The sequence below is a fragment of the Lates calcarifer genome, linkage group LG18 (assembly GCF_001640805.2).
Source record: "Lates calcarifer isolate ASB-BC8 linkage group LG18, TLL_Latcal_v3, whole genome shotgun sequence".
In the NCBI taxonomy this organism is placed as follows: Eukaryota; Metazoa; Chordata; class Actinopteri; family Centropomidae; genus Lates; species Lates calcarifer.
The window spans coordinates 13272157-13292268 of NC_066850.1; the positions used below are offsets into that span (position 1 = coordinate 13272157).

The 20112-nt window shown below is 40.7% G+C and overlaps 2 protein-coding genes across 6 annotated transcripts in view; one reads left to right on the forward strand and one right to left on the reverse strand.

Moving 5' to 3' along the window:
• The window catches only part of dyrk2 (dual-specificity tyrosine-(Y)-phosphorylation regulated kinase 2), a 48321-nt gene that overhangs the window by 14897 nt on the left and 13312 nt on the right, over nucleotides 1–20112 (forward strand). Inside the window, exon 1 of one of the 4 annotated variants that reach the window (XM_018702862.2) lies at nucleotides 19150–19300. The exons of the other annotated variants lie outside the window; for them this stretch is intronic. The gene's annotated coding sequence lies outside the window, so the exon portion shown is untranslated. Of the gene's footprint in view, nucleotides 1–19149; nucleotides 19301–20112 lie in introns of those variants that run through there. 4 annotated transcript variants of the gene reach the window in all.
• Nucleotides 12498–17747, reverse strand: LOC108901339 (F-box only protein 15-like). 2 transcript variants are annotated; one of them, XM_018702807.2, is made up of 10 exons: nucleotides 17501–17747; nucleotides 17289–17372; nucleotides 16738–16842; nucleotides 16267–16494; nucleotides 15977–16177; nucleotides 15757–15880; nucleotides 15018–15100; nucleotides 13885–14030; nucleotides 13630–13754; nucleotides 12498–12776 (listed from the first exon to the last, which is right to left on the reverse strand). In XM_018702807.2, the coding sequence occupies exons 1-10, from the start codon at nucleotides 17695–17697 to the stop codon at nucleotides 12510–12512; spliced, it is 1560 nt and encodes a 519-aa protein (XP_018558323.1). In that variant the 5' UTR covers nucleotides 17698–17747; the 3' UTR covers nucleotides 12498–12509. The 2 variants fall into 2 exon arrangements, with proteins under 2 accessions (XP_018558323.1, XP_050933870.1); XM_051077913.1 differs by lacking the exon at nucleotides 17289–17372.

Sequence of the window (20112 nt, forward strand, 5' to 3'; positions counted from 1 at the left end):
TGCCTGACGCGTCTGCAAATTTTGGTAAGTTTTCACGCATGTTAAGGCCCTCAAAAAGCCGATCTAAGAGGCGGAAAAAAAGAAAAAAAAAAATAATAATAATAATAATAAAGCTGCGAGCAGCGTTGAACGGGCCCTCGCACCCGCGCCCGTCGGGGGAGCGCGACCGCGGGACCCCGGCAACCGCGGGGTCAACGCAGGTCGCAGGGCACACGCTGGCGTAACAGTTCACACTTCCGAGATGTAAAAAATTTAAAAATAAAAGCTTTTACGCTAATTATTTTCTGTGATAATATTTTTCAGAGCTCATCATCTGTGACAGCTCTTGGCTCTCCTGACTGTAACCTCTCTGTGGCAGCTTCTCACAGACTCAATCAACTCCTCTTCCCCTCCCCCTCAAACACAAACACAAACACAAACACACACCACACACACAGATACCCCCTCCCAAAAAGGAGATAAAACTCAGTTTTAACTTGAGTTTACAAGCTTTGAGCTTTGAGCAAAAAGCATTTTTTTGCAAGTTCTGTTATTGGGTGCATATATAAATCATTTATGCTTAAACAAGGGTTATAATGAAGTTATTTGAACAGTGAATATCTCATCTGCCTAAAGTCAGGGCGAAGCCACTAACCAGCTGTAGGGATGGGTATCATTAGGATTTTATCTTTATCCATACAGACCCCTATCAGTCCAGCTCAGACTGTTACTGGTTTAAGAGAGTGAAGTTTATAACAATTTGCAAAATTTGGAGATTAGTGACAAACTAACCAGTTAGACTACATACAGACAAGCTTTCATTTTAGCTGTTAGTAACAGTTTGCCATGAGCTTAACCAGCGTGCTGTGCTTCGTGTTAAACATGTCATGAGACTGTGGACAACGTTTGAGCCAGCTTTGACATCTGCAGATATGAGTTTCTGAAGAGGGGCCTGCTGAGGTTAGATGTGCTGAATAATATCCATTTTCATATCAGAAAAAACACTGCATTAAACATTGTCTTAGCTCACTGAGCTGAGGTCAACAGGTAATATAACCAACCTGTGAGGTGGCTCACCCCCGTAAGATAAACACATAAATGATCCCTGATAGAACCGATAATTAAAGGCACATCAGTAACAGGGAATGCTATTAAAACTAAACTATAAACTGGTGACATTAACTGCAAAAGAAGATTTTTATTGATACATTTCAGGTAGAATTTAGTTTTCAATAAGGAAAATGCTGTAAGAAACCTGAATTTGTTGCAACAAATTTAAAATAAAAGCTTTTATGCTAATTATTTTCTGTGATAATATTTTTCAGAGCTCATCATCTGTGACAGCTCTTGGCTCTCCTGACTGTAACCTCCCTGTGGCAGCTTCTCACAGACTCAATCAACTCCTCTTCCCCTCCCCCCTCAAACACACACACACAGACACACACACACAGAGACCCCCTTCCAAAAACCCATCAAAGAGTAATACAATGGCTCCATCTGTAGGATAAAGTAGAGAGTCGCAACAGGAAGTTACCCCAAAATCTGAGGTTTCAAACAGGAAGTTGGGTTTCCGAACTTTGACGGGCCAGAACCGGCACACGCTTCGACCCAAACTCACAATTTTCGGAGGACTTCTTCCAAAAAATTGTCAAGGAGGGGCTGACAACATTTGAAGTGAATCTGGTCACCCGTCTAGAAACTGGACATCACACTATAAAATATGTCATTTCCTGCTATAAATAGGTGGCGCTACAACAATTGTATGAATATTGACATATGGATGTGTGCAGATAGGTACCATTAACAATCCTGTAAAGTTTGATGCAGTTTGGACAAAGTATGGCCGAAATATAGCAAAAATAAAGCAACTTCCTGTTTCGTGGCGAGTAATCGAACTTTGAGGGGCCATAACTTCCACGCCCTTCAACAAAAACTCAAAATCTGCCGCAATTTAACATCGTCTATGTCTTAAGAACATACTATTAAGTTTTGAAGTCAATGGGATAATGCGTCTAGGACTAGTTCGCGTTCAAGCGACCCCTGGAAATGGCCAAAAACACACAATTTTTTCACCTTCCGGTCAAAATAAAAATACTTTCTGTTGGGTTTAGAATATGGCTCCAAGAGACTTTTTGGTGCGTCATGGGATGTTACATATGTGTGCAGATTTTCAGATTTTTAGGCGCAACGGGCTTGAGGGGCTGTTCCGTTTAAAAATGTAGGTGGCGCTACCGAGGGCATTTTACCACGCCCATGCTCAAGACCCCTAAATTATTAAATTTTTCGCCGTGCCTGACGCGTCTGCAAATTTTGGTAAGTTTTCACGCATGTTAAGGCCCTCAAAAAGCCGATCTAAGAGGCGGAAAAAGAAGAAAAAAAAATAATAATAATAATAATTAAAGCTGCGAGCAGCGTTGAACGGGCCCTCGCACCCGGCGCCCGTCGGGGGAGCAGCGACCGCGGGACCCCGGCAACCGCGGGGTCAACGCAGGTCGCAGGGCACACGCTGGCGTAACAGTTCACACTTCCCAGATGTAAAAATTTTAAATAAAAGCTTTTATGCTAATTATTTTCTGTGATAATATTTTTCAGAGCTCATCATCTGTGACAGCTCTTGGCTCTCCTGACTGTAACCTCTCCTGTGGCAGCTTCTCACAGACTCAATCAACTCCTCTTCCCCTCCCCCCTCAAACACAAACACACACACACACACACACACAGATACCCCCTCCCAAAAGGAGATAAAACTCAGTTTTAACTTGAGTTTACAAGCTTTGAGCTTTGAGCAAAAGCATTTTTTTTAAGTTCTGTTACTGGGTGCATATATAAATCATTTGTGCTTAAACAAGGCTTATAATGAAGTTATTTGAACAGTGAATATCTCATCTGCCTAAAGTCAGGGCGAAGCCACTAACCAGCTGTAGGGATGGGTATCATTAGGATTTTATCTTTATCCATACAGACCCCTATCAGTCCAGCTCAGACTGTTACTGGTTTAAGAGAGTGAAGTTTATAGCAATTTGCAAAATTTGGAGATTAGTGACAAACTAACCAGTTAGACTACATACAGACAAGCTTTCATTTTAGCTGTTAGTAACAGTTTGCCATGAGCTTAACCAGCGTGCTGTGCTTCCTGTTAAACATGTCATGAGACTGTGGACAACGCTGAAAATATTACTTTACTAACTACTGGCCGAACAGGCGCTTTTACAAAGAAAAGGTAAAGGCCAGCAGCTTTTACTTTTCAATGCACTTGTCGTCAACTTGAGTGGCTTATATTCAGCTGGTTCACCTCGACGCCGGTGGATGTAGACGTGCACTTTTCCTGTCGCCGTACACTGTGTAACATGAAAATATCAGCCGACCCCTTGTGAAATTTCCTAACTGATCAAAACCAAACTGTAAAGACTTTGGTCAAGGGGAGACATATGGTAAGATTACATGAATTCAAAATAACCTACAATTCCTTCAAATTAATTTGAAGCCAGTTTAATTTTTTGAGCCAGCTTTGACATCTGCAGATATGAGTTTCTGAAGAGGGGCCTGCTGAGGTTAGATGTGCTGAATAATATCCATTTTCATATCAGAAAAAACACTGCATTAAACATTGTCTTAGCTCACTGAGCTGAGGTCAACAGGTAATATAACCAACCTGTGAGGTGGCTCACCCCCGTAAGATAAACACATAAATGAACGCTGATAGAACCGATAATTAAAGGCACATCAGTGACAGGGAATGCTATTAAAACTAAACTATAAACTGGTGACATTAACTGCAAAAGAAGATTTTTATTGATACATTTCAGGTAGAATTTAGTTTTCAATAAGGAAAACGCTGTAAGAAACCTGAATTTGTTGCAACAAATTTAAAATAAAAGCTTTTATGCTAATTATTTTCTGTGATAATATTTTTCAGAGCTCATCATCTGTGACAGCTCATGGCTCTCTTGACTGTATCCTCCCCTGTGTTAGCTTCTCACAGACTCAATCAACTCCTCTTCCCCTCCCCCCTCAAACACAAACACAAACACACACACACAGAGACCCCCTTCCAAAAACCCATCAAAGAGTAATACAATGGCTCCATCTGTAGGATAAAGTAGAGAGTCGCAACAGGAAGTTACCCCAAAATCTGAGGTTTCAAACAGGAAGTTGGGTTTCCGAACTTTGACGGGCCAGAACCGGCACACGCTTCGACCAAAACTCACAATTTTCGGAGCCAGTCTTCCAAAAATCCTTAAGTCTGTCCTGACAACATTTGAAGTGAATCTGGTCACCCGTCTAGAAACTGGACATCACACCATAAAATATGTCATTTCCTGCTATAAATAGGTGGTGCTACAACAATTGTATGAATATTGACATATGGATGTGTGCAGATAGGTACCATTAACAATCCTGTAAAGTTTGATGCAGTTTGGACAAAGTACGGCCGAAATATAGCAAATTTAAAGCAACTTCCTGTTTTGTGGCGAGTGATCGAACTTTGAGGGGCCATAACTTCCACGCCCTTCAATGAAAAGTCCAAAACTTTTGCAATTTAACTTCGTCTATGTCTTAAGAACAAATTATCAAATTTTGAAGTCAATCGGATAATGCGTCTAGGACTAGTTCGCGTTCAAGCGACCCCTGGAAATGGCCAAAAACACACAATTTTTTCACCTTCCGGTCAAAATAAAAATACTTTCTGTTGGGTTTAGAATATGGCTCCAAGAGACTTTTTGGTGCGTCATGGGATGTTACATATGTGTGCAGATTTTCAGATTTTTAGGCGCAACGGGCTTGAGGGGCTGTTCCGTTAAAAATGTAGGTGGCGCTACCGAGGCCATTTTGCCACACCCATGCTCAAGACCCCTAAATTCTTAAATTTTTCGCCGTGCCTGACGCGTCTGCAAATTTTCAGGAGTTTTGACGCATGTTAAGGCCCTCAAAAAGGCGATCAAAGAGGCGGAAAAAGAAGAAAAAAAATAATAATAATAATAATTAAAGCTGCGAGCAGCGTTGAACGGGCCCTCGCACCCGGCGCCCGTCGGGGGAGCGGCGACCGCGGGACCCCGGCAACCTGCGGGGTCAACGCAGGTCGCAGGGCACACGCTGGCGTAACAGTTCACACTTCCGAGATGTAAAAATTTAAAATAAAAGCTTTTATGCTAATTATTTTCTGTGATAATATTTTTCAGAGCTCATCATCTGTGACAGCTCTTGGCTCTCCTGACTGTAACCTCTCTGTGGCAGCTTCTCACAGACTCAATCAACTCCTCTTCCCCTCCCCCTCAAACACAAACACAAACACAAACACACACACACACACACAGATACCCCCTCCCAAAAGGAGATAAAACTCAGTTTTAACTTGAGTTTACAAGCTTTGAGCTTTGAGCAAAAGCATTTTTTTGCAAGTTCTGTTATTGGGTGCATATATAAATCATTTATGCTTAAACAAGGGTTATAATGAAGTTATTTGAACAGTGAATATCTCATCTGCCTAAAGTCAGGGCGAAGCCACTAACCAGCTGTAGGGATGGGTATCATTAGGATTTTATCTTTATCCATACAGACCCCTATCAGTCCAGCTCAGACTGTTACTGGTTTAAGAGAGTGAAGTTTATAGCAATTTGCAAAATTTGGAGATTAGTGACAAACTAACCAGTTAGACTACATACAGACAAGCTTTCATTTTAGCTGTTAGTAACAGTTTGCCATGAGCTTAACCAGCGTGCTGTGCTTCGTGTTAAACATGTCATGAGACTGTGGACAACGTTTGAGCCAGCTTTGACATCTGCAGATATGAGTTTCTGAAGAGGGGCCTGCTGAGGTTAGATGTGCTGAATAATATCCATTTTCATATCAGAAAAAACACTGCATTAAACATTGTCTTAGCTCACTGAGCTGAGGTCAACAGGTAATATAACCAACCTGTGAGGTGGCTCACCCCCGTAAGATAAACACATAAATGATCCCTGATAGAACCGATAATTAAAGGCACATCAGTAACAGGGAATGCTATTAAAACTAAACTATAAACTGGTGACATTAACTGCAAAAGAAGATTTTTATTGATACATTTCAGGTAGAATTTAGTTTTCAATAAGGAAAATGCTGTAAGAAACCTGAATTTGTTGCAACAAATTTAAAATAAAAGCTTTTATGCTAATTATTTTCTGTGATAATATTTTTCAGAGCTCATCATCTGTGACAGCTCTTGGCTCTCCTGACTGTAACCTCCCTGTGGCAGCTTCTCACAGACTCAATCAACTCCTCTTCCCCTCCCCCCTCAAACACACACACACAGACACACACACACAGAGACCCCCTTCCAAAAACCCATCAAAGAGTAATACAATGGCTCCATCTGTAGGATAAAGTAGAGAGTCGCAACAGGAAGTTACCCCAAAATCTGAGGTTTCAAACAGGAAGTTGGGTTTCCGAACTTTGACGGGCCAGAACCGGCACACGCTTCGACCCAAACTCACAATTTTCGGAGGACTTCTTCCAAAAATTGTCAAGGAGGGGCTGACAACATTTGAAGTGAATCTGGTCACCCGTCTAGAAACTGGACATCACACTATAAAATATGTCATTTCCTGCTATAAATAGGTGGCGCTACAACAATTGTATGAATATTGACATATGGATGTGTGCAGATAGGTACCATTAACAATCCTGTAAAGTTTGATGCAGTTTGGACAAAGTATGGCCGAAATATAGCAAAAATAAAGCAACTTCCTGTTTCGTGGCGAGTAATCGAACTTTGAGGGGCCATAACTTCCACGCCCTTCAACAAAAACTCAAAATCTGCCGCAATTTAACTTCGTCTATGTCTTAAGAACATACTATTAAGTTTTGAAGTCAATGGGATAATGCGTCTAGGACTAGTTCGCGTTCAAGCGACCCCTGGAAATGGCCAAAAACACACAATTTTTTCACCTTCCGGTCAAAATAAAAATACTTTCTGTTGGGTTTAGAATATGGCTCCAAGAGACTTTTTGGTGCGTCATGGGATGTTACATATGTGTGCAGATTTTCAGATTTTTAGGCGCAACGGGCTTGAGGGGCTGTTCCGTTTAAAAATGTAGGTGGCGCTACCGAGGGCATTTTACCACGCCCATGCTCAAGACCCCTAAATTATTAAATTTTTCGCCGTGCCTGACGCGTCTGCAAATTTTGGTAAGTTTTCACGCATGTTAAGGCCCTCAAAAAGCCGATCTAAGAGGCGGAAAAAGAAGAAAAAAAATAATAATAATAATAATTAAAGCTGCGAGCAGCGTTGAACGGGCCCTCGCACCCGGCGCCCGTCGGGGGAGCGGCGACCGCGGGACCCCGGCAACCGCGGGGTCAACGCAGGTCGCAGGGCACACGCTGGCGTAACAGTTCACACTTCCCAGATGTTAAAATTTTAAATAAAAGCTTTTACGCTAATTATTTTCTGTGATAATATTTTTCAGAGCTCATCATCTGTGACAGCTCTTGGCTCTCTTGACTGTAACCTCTCTGTGGCAGCTTCTCACAGACTCAATCAACTCCTCTTCCCCTCCCCCACACACACACACACAAACACACAGAGAAAATACCCCCTCCCAAAAGGAGATAAAACTCAGTTTTAACTTGAGTTTACAAGCTTTGAGCTTTGAGCAAAAGCATTTTTTTAAGTTCTGTTATTGGGTGCATATATAAATCATTTATGCTTAAACAAGGCTTATAATGAAGTTATTTGAACAGTGAATATCTCATCTGCCTAAAGTCAGGGCGAAGCCACTAACCAGCTGTAGGGATGGGTATCATTAGGATTTTATCTTTATCCATACAGACCCCTATCAGTCCAGCTCAGACTGTTACTGGTTTAAGAGAGTGAAGTTTATAGCAATTTGCAAAATTTGGAGATTAGTGACAAACTAACCAGTTAGACTACATACAGACAAGCTTTCATTTTAGCTGTTAGTAACAGTTTGCCATGAGCTTAACCAGCGTGCTGTGCTTCCTGTTAAACATGTCATGAGACTGTGGACAACGCTGAAAATATTACTTTACTAACTACTGGCCAAACAGGCGCTTTGACAAAGAAAAGGTAAAGGCCAGCAGCTTTTACTTTTCAATGCACTTGTCGTCAACTTGAGTGGCTTATATTCAGCTGGTTCACCTCGATGCCGGTGGATGTAGACGTGCACTTTTCCTGTCGCCGTACACTGTGTAACATGAAAATATCAGCCGACCCCTTGTGAAATTTCCTAACTGATCAAAACCAAACTGTAAAGACTTTGGTCAAGGGGAGACATATGGTAAGATTACATGAATTCAAAATAACCTACAATTCCTTCAAATTAATTTGAAGCCAGTTTAATTTTTTGAGCCAGCTTTGACATCTGCAGATATGAGTTTCTGAAGAGGGGCCTGCTGAGGTTAGATGTGCTGAATAATTAATCAGAAAAAACACTGCATTAAACATTGTCTTAGCTCACTGAGCTGAGGTCAACAGGTAATATAACCAACCTGTGAGGTGGCTCACCCCCGTAAGATAAACACATAAATGATCCCTGATAGAACCGATAATTAAAGGCACATCAGTGACAGGGAATGCTATTAAAACTAAACTATAAACTGGTGACATTAACTGCAAAAGAAGATTTTTATTGATACATTTCAGGTAGAATTTAGTTTTCAATAAGGAAAATGCTGTAAGAAACCTGAATTTGTTGCAACAAATTTAAAATAAAAGCTTTTATGCTAATTATTTTCTGTGATAATATTTTTCAGAGCTCATCATCTGTGACAGCTCATGGCTCTCTTGACTGTAACCTCCCTGTGGCAGCTTCTCACAGACTCAATCAACTCCTCTTCCCCTCCCCCCTCAAACACACACACACAGACACACACACACAGAGACCCCCTTCCAAAAACCCATCAAAGAGTAATACAATGGCTCCATCTGTAGGATAAAGTAGAGAGTCGCAACAGGAAGTTACCCCAAAATCTGAGGTTTCAAACAGGAAGTTGGGTTTCCGAACTTTGACGGGCCAGAACCGGCACACGCTTCGACCCAAACTCACAATTTTCGGAGCCAGTCTTCCAAAAATCCTTAAGTCTGTCCTGACAACATTTGAAGTGAATCTGGTCACCCGTCTAGAAACTGGACATCACACCATAAAATATGTCATTTCCTGCTATAAATAGGTGGTGCTACAACAATTGTATGAATATTGACATATGGATGTGTGCAGATAGGTACCATTAACAATCCTGTAAAGTTTGATGCAGTTTGGACAAAGTATGGCCGAAATATAGCAAAAATAAAGCAACTTCCTGTTTCGTGGCGAGTAATCGAACTTTGAGGGGCCATAACTTCCACGCCCTTCAACAAAAACTCAAAATCTGCCGCAATTTAACATCGTCTATGTCTTAAGAACATACTATTAAGTTTTGAAGTCAATGGGATAATGCGTCTAGGACTAGTTCGCGTTCAAGCGACCCCTGGAAATGGCCAAAAACACACAATTTTTTCACCTTCCGGTCAAAATAAAAATACTTTCTGTTGGGTTTAGAATATGGCTCCAAGAGACTTTTTGGTGCGTCATGGGATGTTACATATGTGTGCAGATTTTCAGATTTTTAGGCGCAACGGGCTTGAGGGGCTGTTCCGTTTAAAAATGTAGGTGGCGCTACCGAGGCCATTTTACCACACCCATGCTCAAGACCCCTAAATTCTTAAATTTTTCGCCGTGCCTGACGCGTCTGCAAATTTTGGTAAGTTTTCACGCATGTTAAGGCCCTCAAAAAGCCGATCTAAGAGGCGGAAAAAGAAGAAAAAAAATAATAATAATAATAATAATAATAATAATAATAATAATAAACAGACCGAAAACAAGAGGGTCCTTGCAACTCGTTGCATGGCCCCGTTGGGCCCACGCAACTCGTTGCTCGGGCCCTAATAATAATAATAATAATAATAATAAACAGACCGAAAACAAGAGGGTCCTTGCAACTCGTTGCATGGCCCCGTTGGGCCCACGCAACTCGTTGCTCGGGCCCTAATTAAAGCTGCGAGCAGCGTTGAACGGGCCCTCGCACCCGGCGCCCGTCGGGGGAGCGGCGACCGCGGGACCCCGGCAACCGCGGGGTCAACGCAGGTCGCAGGGCACACGCTGGCGTAACAGTTCACACTTCCGAGATGTAAAAATTTAAAATAAAAGCTTTTACGCTAATTATTTTCTGTGATAATATTTTTCAGAGCTCATCATCTGTGACAGCTCTTGGCTCTCCTGACTGTAACCTCTCTGTGGCAGCTTCTCACAGACTCAATCAACTCCTCTTCCCCTCCCCCCTCAAACACAAACACAAACACAAACACACACACACACACACAGATACCCCCTCCCAAAAGGAGATAAAACTCAGTTTTAACTTGAGTTTACAAGCTTTGAGCTTTGAGCAAAAGCATTTTTTTGCAAGTTCTGTTATTGGGTGCATATATAAATCATTTATGCTTAAACAAGGGTTATAATGAAGTTATTTGAACAGTGAATATCTCATCTGCCTAAAGTCAGGGCGAAGCCACTAACCAGCTGTAGGGATGGGTATCATTAGGATTTTATCTTTATCCATACAGACCCCTATCAGTCCAGCTCAGACTGTTACTGGTTTAAGAGAGTGAAGTTTATAGCAATTTGCAAAATTTGGAGATTAGTGACAAACTAACCAGTTAGACTACATACAGACAAGCTTTCATTTTAGCTGTTAGTAACAGTTTGCCATGAGCTTAACCAGCGTGCTGTGCTTCGTGTTAAACATGTCATGAGACTGTGGACAACGTTTGAGCCAGCTTTGACATCTGCAGATATGAGTTTCTGAAGAGGGGCCTGCTGAGGTTAGATGTGCTGAATAATATCCATTTTCATATCAGAAAAAACACTGCATTAAACATTGTCTTAGCTCACTGAGCTGAGGTCAACAGGTAATATAACCAACCTGTGAGGTGGCTCACCCCCGTAAGATAAACACATAAATGATCCCTGATAGAACCGATAATTAAAGGCACATCAGTAACAGGGAATGCTATTAAAACTAAACTATAAACTGGTGACATTAACTGCAAAAGAAGATTTTTATTGATACATTTCAGGTAGAATTTAGTTTTCAATAAGGAAAATGCTGTAAGAAACCTGAATTTGTTGCAACAAATTTAAAATAAAAGCTTTTATGCTAATTATTTTCTGTGATAATATTTTTCAGAGCTCATCATCTGTGACAGCTCTTGGCTCTCCTGACTGTAACCTCCCTGTGGCAGCTTCTCACAGACTCAATCAACTCCTCTTCCCCTCCCCCCTCAAACACACACACACAGACACACACACACAGAGACCCCCTTCCAAAAACCCATCAAAGAGTAATACAATGGCTCCATCTGTAGGATAAAGTAGAGAGTCGCAACAGGAAGTTACCCCAAAATCTGAGGTTTCAAACAGGAAGTTGGGTTTCCGAACTTTGACGGGCCAGAACCGGCACACGCTTCGACCCAAACTCACAATTTTCGGAGGACTTCTTCCAAAAATTGTCAAGGAGGGGCTGACAACATTTGAAGTGAATCTGGTCACCCGTCTAGAAACTGGACATCACACTATAAAATATGTCATTTCCTGCTATAAATAGGTGGCGCTACAACAATTGTATGAATATTGACATATGGATGTGTGCAGATAGGTACCATTAACAATCCTGTAAAGTTTGATGCAGTTTGGACAAAGTATGGCCGAAATATAGCAAAAATAAAGCAACTTCCTGTTTCGTGGCGAGTAATCGAACTTTGAGGGGCCATAACTTCCACGCCCTTCAACAAAAACTCAAAATCTGCCGCAATTTAACATCGTCTATGTCTTAAGAACATACTATTAAGTTTTGAAGTCAATGGGATAATGCGTCTAGGACTAGTTCGCGTTCAAGCGACCCCTGGAAATGGCCAAAAACACACAATTTTTTCACCTTCCGGTCAAAATAAAAATACTTTCTGTTGGGTTTAGAATATGGCTCCAAGAGACTTTTTGGTGCGTCATGGGATGTTACATATGTGTGCAGATTTTCAGATTTTTAGGCGCAACGGGCTTGAGGGGCTGTTCCGTTTAAAAATGTAGGTGGCGCTACCGAGGGCATTTTACCACGCCCATGCTCAAGACCCCTAAATTATTAAATTTTTCGCCGTGCCTGACGCGTCTGCAAATTTTGGTAAGTTTTCACGCATGTTAAGGCCCTCAAAAAGCCGATCTAAGAGGCGGAAAAAGAAGAAAAAAAATAATAATAATAATAATAATAATAATAATAATAATAATAAACAGACCGAAAACAAGAGGGTCCTTGCAACTCGTTGCATGGCCCCGTTGGGCCCACGCAACTCGTTGCTCGGGCCCTAATAATAATAATAATAATAATAATAAACAGACCGAAAACAAGAGGGTCCTTGCAACTCGTTGCATGGCCCCGTTGGGCCCACGCAACTCGTTGCTCGGGCCCTAATAAACCAAAACTCTAAGCGGTCCGCTCGGGCATCAGTACTCTGTGCTGAAGTGCTTGTTGACTTTGGTGACAGAAATGTAGACGGTGAGGCTGATGAGGAAAAACTGCTTCTCCTCCGTCAACCAGACCAGCTTCATCCTCACCTTACCGTCTGCGTCCCGGTACTCCATCAAAAAGTGCTCGCCGCCATAGTCGAAGGACAGCTGCCTCCTTGCCTTTGTGATGCAAATAGCTGAGCTGACGCACCAGAAGGGTTTCTGGAACTCGTCCAGCAGAGTCAGTGTCATGATGCAACAGTTCTAAGCGACGCAAGGAAAAACTATCAACGCAACAGTTGGGCCAAAATGAAACTTGACCACAATGTGTGAAGTTTGGCTGGTTGAATTATTACAGCATCACTGTACGACTGCATTCAACTCATCAACAATGATGTGATGGTTTAAGTACACATATTTTTTGATTATTTTCTCAAATATAGTACAGCAGCCAGAGTATTACAGTAATACTGTAAATTCCTCTTTTTTTTAGTTTGTAAATTACAGGTATAGTCACTTTATTAAACTACACTTTGACAAACTAGGGTTTGCTGAGCACCACTTTTAATTGTTTGCCACTGTCGCGAGGGCAAACAATGCTAAGGTTAGTTTGATTTGGACGTAAGCTATAAAGTGACAAATTTGCAGCGGTAAACACGTCTTAAATGCGTCACTCGGTGTCAGAAGATGGCAGCAACAATCAAACTGACATTAGCATTAGTAGCTGTTTACTTAGAAGAAATGTTGGAGATTCAACATCAAACTTAATTGCTTTACTCACCAAGAGCCTCCAGCCGTGGAAAGCAACGGCAATGTTTTGTTTCTAATTCTATCACTTCTTCTCTTCTACATAAGTTAGCATGCTAACCACCTGCATCCAGTCTTTATGCTAAGCTAATCAAAGATGACTTCAGGGGAAACAAGGTCTGTTAACTGTTACTGTTGTATTGTGACCTGAGCTCATGACAGTTCTTTCTGAACTGGATGACTTTATGAAATAAAGAGTGGATATTGGTCAAATTTCAAAACAGTCTTCACATTTGTTGAAGTATTGTGGGCCCTCTGTGTTACAAGAACCAGGTGTGTTATGTGCTGAGTGCTGATTGGACAGTTGTACCTCTACTGAGCCCTCCAGCATCTGACTCTTCCAAGGCAGTTTGACATTTCCAGACAGTGATCTATGCTGAGACAAATTGGTCCTGTCGATGACCCTCAACTCCACCAGTCCATGCTGTATCTGAACTGATCACAGAAACAACAATCTTTAGGCTTCGAATCCTTTTTCTTCATTGATAATCCCACGTGTCAGATTACCGGTTTATCAAAAAAACATTTAATCAAACTGTATTATGTCATTATGTAATCAGATTACCTGTGCGACAGAAGAGCTTGCGAAAGTGCCCTGACATGATCTCAGTGCCGGTGTTGTGCAGGACAAAGTGCAGCGTGTAGCCATGCAGACCAAACTCAGGGTCCAAATTATCCGCAAGAGGTCGGTCCACGGGTTCAGGGTATGGGCTGCAGTATGAAGGGCAAATAAGAATCAGGCACTTCAGAGACGATTATAAAGACAACTCCAGCTGTCATCATTTGTCTGTACCTACAGCTTCTTTATTGTGACTGATTTGTGTATTTTATCTTCTGTATATCCTTTTTATGTTTCAATATGTGCCTAAACATGCAGCATAACGTTGTCTTATTTAGTCCATATTTATGCAGCATAACATTGTCTTATTTAGTCCATATTTATGTGTCATTGTTTCCACACATACACATTATATAAACACACACACACACACACACACACATATATATATATATAAACATTAATATTCTTATTTTTTGATGAAAAATCACATATTGTGTCTTTCAGGTGACTTTGTAACATCCAGGTACTACAGAAGAATAGACATTTTTACACCATTCATTTTTAAATTCCCATCCACAGTTAACTTTCAACACATTTTTTAAATATTAAGCTTAAGGAAAATGTAATGTTTAACAGAGAAATAATGTCTCAATCATCTAATTAATAATTGTACAGAATTTTTTTAAAAAGCAATTAATAATAAAAAGTACTAAAAAAGGGTGTTAAAGATTAAATTTGCCCTTAACTTTGGAGTAGAGTTTTCTTAACCTGATATGATGAATGTTACTGTAATTAAGAACTAATTCCCATCAGCAGTGACACATAATCAACACCTACAATCCTCCGTCTTATGCTCTCAGTTTCACTATTTTCTGATCTACTATCACGGCCAATCTATTCCTCTAATGGACATAATGATTCACTCTCCATTATTAGCATGTAGATCTTCAAATAAATTACTTAATATTTGAGAAACATATCCATGAAAATCCATGTGGGAGTTATGAGCTGCATTGGTACAGTTGCGGGGATGCATTGTGACCTGCAGGTGGAGCACTGTCCTCACCATGATCAACCATCATATTGACTGCAAGTCCAGCACTGATGAGAGGTGAATTGATGAGAGGTGAACCCACCAGACTGGAGATCCCAGCAGACTCTTCTCCACCAGTTTGTGGAAGTGCAGACTGACCATGATGAAGGCAACATTGCTCTGACCCTACACACACAAACACACATAAATTCATTTCATTTTTATTCATGGATCTTTTTCTCTTAGTGTTAGCCCTCAATCCAGACTAACACTAACAGCATTTTTCTCCCTGCAAAACGGCCTGAATTTTAAACTGACAGCTTGGAGTTTCAGTGTGTATTGAGTAGGGAGGGGCGGGAGAAATCGATTCTTAGATGCGTGGTGATGCAGATGTGGACAATTCTGACTGATTCGAAAATGTCAAAAATCAATTTTCTAGATATTAATTGATAACATAATGTTGATGAAACACAAAAAGCAGGACAGGGAAGTGCAGAAATGCAGGATCCGAACAGTCTATGGCGTGCACATAACAGAGATGGCTGAGTGAAAAATCCGAACAGTATCCTCTGCATTAAAAGCCAGCGTATGGAGGCACTTTAGCTTCTATGAAGTTGAAAGAAAAAAGGACCTGACGAGAGCTATACTTTCTTTAAGTTGCGTCAAACTAAACTAAAACATTTTGGAAAAATGACAAACACGAGAAATTATATTCACATAGAAACAGTGTTTAAAAAATCTCAACGTTGTCACTGCCATGTCAACAAACAGACCTCTATTTTAAATTCTAGTAAAGATTCAGGACTTTCCAAAGACAGAAGAAGAGTCTGAGCGTCATTTACCCTCCAGATTCCAATCATGACGCCCGGTGACAGATGCATCAGTTTGATCAGTCTGTCTTTGCTGATGAAGCGACTGGGCTGAGTCTTCATGTCCAGTTTTAAAATCAGGGATCGCCAGTCAGGCCTGATGGAGGAGAAGAGGAGGGACAGGTGGAGGTGTAGTAAATGTGAGGTGAATGATGCGTGTGTGTGTGGAGGAGGTGGAGGACATGTATCTTACTTCCTGACTTTGGGGGTATTGGGCGTCTCCTTCCTGACTCCGTGCAGTTGGATGTTGCTGATGTGATGGTAGCTGATGAAGATGCCTCCGCTCCAGCGGATGATCACCGACGACTCAAAGAAATACGCTCGACTCGGCTCCAGCGTGCTCTCCTGTCCCCAGGAGTTACACACTGTCAGCTCCCAGGTCACATTCAGGTTCCTGGAATAAAAACACAACACAGCTCTGAGATTATAAATAAGTAAATAATGGTACAACTGTGAATTTAAGATCCAGTTTTCCGCTCATACCTGAGGACCCACTCTGTCTGCCTGGGCAGCCCAGTGTATGGGCTGATTTCTCTCAGCTCTCTCCTCCACTTGTTAAGCTCTTGTCCAGCCACAGTCCTGAAATACATCTTCTTCCAGTGGCCCGCAGACCGATCCTCCACCTCCTCTTTCATCGCTTTATCATCCACCGACTTTGGCTTCCACATCTCTCTCCCAAACTCTGACATGTACATCTTATGCCACATGACACTGCAGTGAAGGAAGGTCAGAGGTAAACATTGGCTGCAGAAAAGCACTACTCACTATTTCATCAAATCCTATTGTTCATTTTACAACTTTAACTAACACAAGACTAGAATTATTCATCTATTTCACAGAGAAAAAAATCCCACCCAACCACATTAAAGTAAAAGGCCTTTCAGCTGCATCACAGTGAATCGCTAAAATGCTTTTGTACTAAATGAGGAATTAAGTTGACTCTGTCAGACTTACTCATCATTGGCGAGCTGGTAGAAGAGTTTGCTGACATGGCCGATGCAGAACAGCGAGGAAGCATCAAGATATGACAGAATTTTAATCAGGATCTCAGACGGCAGCCTGAAGAAGGAGAAATAAAGAGTTACTGTAAAGGACTAACACCACTGTTCATTCCACCTGCAGTTTAACCACTCTGAATGGGACTTGTACTGCTTAATTTAGACATGTAGTATGATTGTTTCAATGATCTATTGTTCTAACTGTTCATTTGTCTCATGAACAGTACAGTCTATAAAATGTCAAAAGATTAATGAACAATCAACTGACATATTCAGATGTTTTGTTGCATCCAATCAACAGCTTAAAAAAATCCAGTTTACTGTCAAAGAAGACTAAGAAAACCAGCATATATATTCACATTTAAGAATAAAGTTGTTGGTATATACGTTTTTAAAAAGGAAAGACTATCAATATAGTTGATAATTGTTAAATTGAAAAAAAAAAAAAAAAGAAAAAAAAGATGGCGGCAGAGATAACCTGACATTATCAAGGTTTAGCTAACTGACCTTTCCACTAAATTGTCCTTGGATGGAGGAGTTTTAATTTCGGGAAAATCCGCTTTCTTTTTCTCTCTTCTCCGTTCTGGGCAGCTGGCGTACAAATAAAAATATAAACAAAACTGCCGAGGTTAGATAAAATCCTCTAGAGAAGTGCGCCAGCTGCATGCATGCACGTATTCTTCTACAGCATGCTGTAGCTAATATGGCGGACGGTTCACCTGTAACCATCCCCGCTGACCGGGCTCCGTGCTGCCTTTGGCCGTCTTTTCTTTCCTCTGCCGCCCGCCTGTCCTCCGCCCGGACCCGGCTTTCCTCTACCACGAACCGGCGGTGGTCTACCTGGAGCTGGCTGGATTGGCTGCCGGTGCAAACCCTCCAAGACGCTGCGGAAAAACTCCCCTCGACCCGCAGCCATTATCACAACGTTATCTGATTTTCACTTTAACCGCCAGTCGCGACTTCCGGTCAAACAAGAAAAGTGTCAATGGGTGGTTAATAGCGCAGCGAAACTGCTAGATGGCAGCCGTGTTTTGTCTAAATCACATCAAGTAATTTTATTATTGAAATGTTCCTAATTTATCAAATAAATTAATATTAATCGTGTATTTAAAATGCCATAGCTTTTAAAAAAGTAAAATCCTTATTATTCTTGATTACTTCTACAAGCTAAAGAAAGTTTTTATTTTTATGCTCTTTTTTATGTTCACAGCAACAACTAAAAAAGTCCCCCAATAAAAGGTCAAGTTTTTTTTTTTTTTTAGCCTTTTATGGTTTGCATTACAACCTTCAATCTTCTGTAGATAACAATGTGGATACAAGGTTCATGCAAACCCCAATTAAAATGTCAAACAACAATCAACAATTAGCATCTTAAAAAGAATAGGTAGCAGTCTAACAGAAGCTGCATGGTCAGGTCTTTTCTCTAAGGTAAGAACATCAACAGTACTTCAAGCATAAACGTAGCAGGTCACTGTTTACTGCTTCTGGATAACTTATATTTTTATTTATTTATTTTTACATACAGTCCTAAAACAACCAGTTTCATAAATCTGATTCATTTTTACAGAAGATACAATGTGCAAAAACAAAGTACTTCAACAAAGCTGAAAACATATGGGCATCTCGTGGCCCCCCCAGTCCTTGTTGACCCCAACTTAGGAATGACTTATTAAATATTTAAAAACAAGCCCAATACATGACCCATGACTGAAAAACTGTGCACAAAACTGCATTTTCTCCATTTCAGGTTTTTGCAGCAGTGTATCTCGGTTTGAAAACTGAGCTGCTAGCTGTAGGCTGACATTCTACAGTTTACATCTCTGTATTTAATTAAATACTGCCCTCTGCTGGTGGAAGGAGACACCGACGTTTTGTTTGTCTTGGGTAAAAAATGTATGGAATTTTTAAATAAAAATATTGTTGGAAACTTTCTGGTAAGCTTCTGTCTTGAAATCACAACCTGTAAATAAAAGGATATGTTTGGAGGATCTGAATTGTAATATTTTAAGTTTATAAATTGGAGTACTGGAAGAGATGGGGACCCTGATAAATGAAAGGAAAGTGACTTATGTATTTTTCCAGACACTCAGTAAAATCAGTTTAAAAGGTTTGTTAGTGTGTTTCCTGCTGACACAGGTAGTTCTGCTGCTCTGTATTACACAACAGTGCTCCTCTGTAATTTAACTAAAAGCTATGAAACCTGAGACCACACACACACTCACACACACAAACACACACCCATTGCCTGAACAAACGTTATTATCAACACAACAGTGCTCAGAAGCAACACCAAGAAACCAGGGATGTAAACATGTTGTTGGTCTCCAAGCAGCTCGATAAACAATTACACACTGTGTAAAGTGATGAGGTCCTCATGTAGAAAACACTGGAGGAGGCAGAAGTGAGGAGAAACACTCTGCTCTGCTTCACCTTCAAGCATCAGTTTTACTTTTCTGAAGCTCAAAGCACAAAAAGAAAACTGTCGTCCTCAGTGGTTTAAACTTCCTCTGACTTTTGTGGTGAGTATCCCTGGATTTACCTTTGCTTATTTTAACTGGTAACATATGATGAAGCATCAGTGTTGTTGCTATGGTTACCTGCAGTTTGATAACAAAAGTGTTGATACAAAAGTGATTATATGATGCTATTAGCAAAAAGAGAAAAAAACATTCAAATTCAAGGACAACTTACAAGCTTTTTTTATTGAAATCTTTAGAAAAAGCTCCTGTTTTGTGGTTGAGTCACTAACCTGCGAGTCCAAGTTGAGTCTCAAGTCCAAAGAAGAGTCTGACTCAAGTCCTTATTACCTGAGTCTGAGTCCTAGTCTGAGTCATCAAGGTTGAGTCTCAGCACTGTTACTGACTGTAGTGGGCACGTAAATCCACATGTAGGCTGGTGAACACATGTGTCTGCCACTGCAAGAAACTGAATAATGTTACAGTATTAAAACAGCTATAATATCATATGCCAAATTTTATTTATTTGGTAAAACTACTACTTCTACTGTCAGGAATAAACTTGCTAGTAGGCTAGTATTTAGTATTACAATGCCAGCGTTACAATGCCAGTAGAAACTATTTGGCATAATACACATCACAATAACATTAGACCATGAACTGTATAAATATACAGGAGAAAACTAATGCGCCAATTAGTGCAATTCGTTATTGAGATTGTGAATGACTCATTATAATGTCATACTAATGTGACAGGTAATGCACAGCGAGTTCTAAATACACTCAGTGTCCACTTAATTAGGTACACCAAGCCAATACAACTGTCTGCCATAAGTGCATCAGTTAATGTTTTAGTATTTTAATCATAGTTAGTG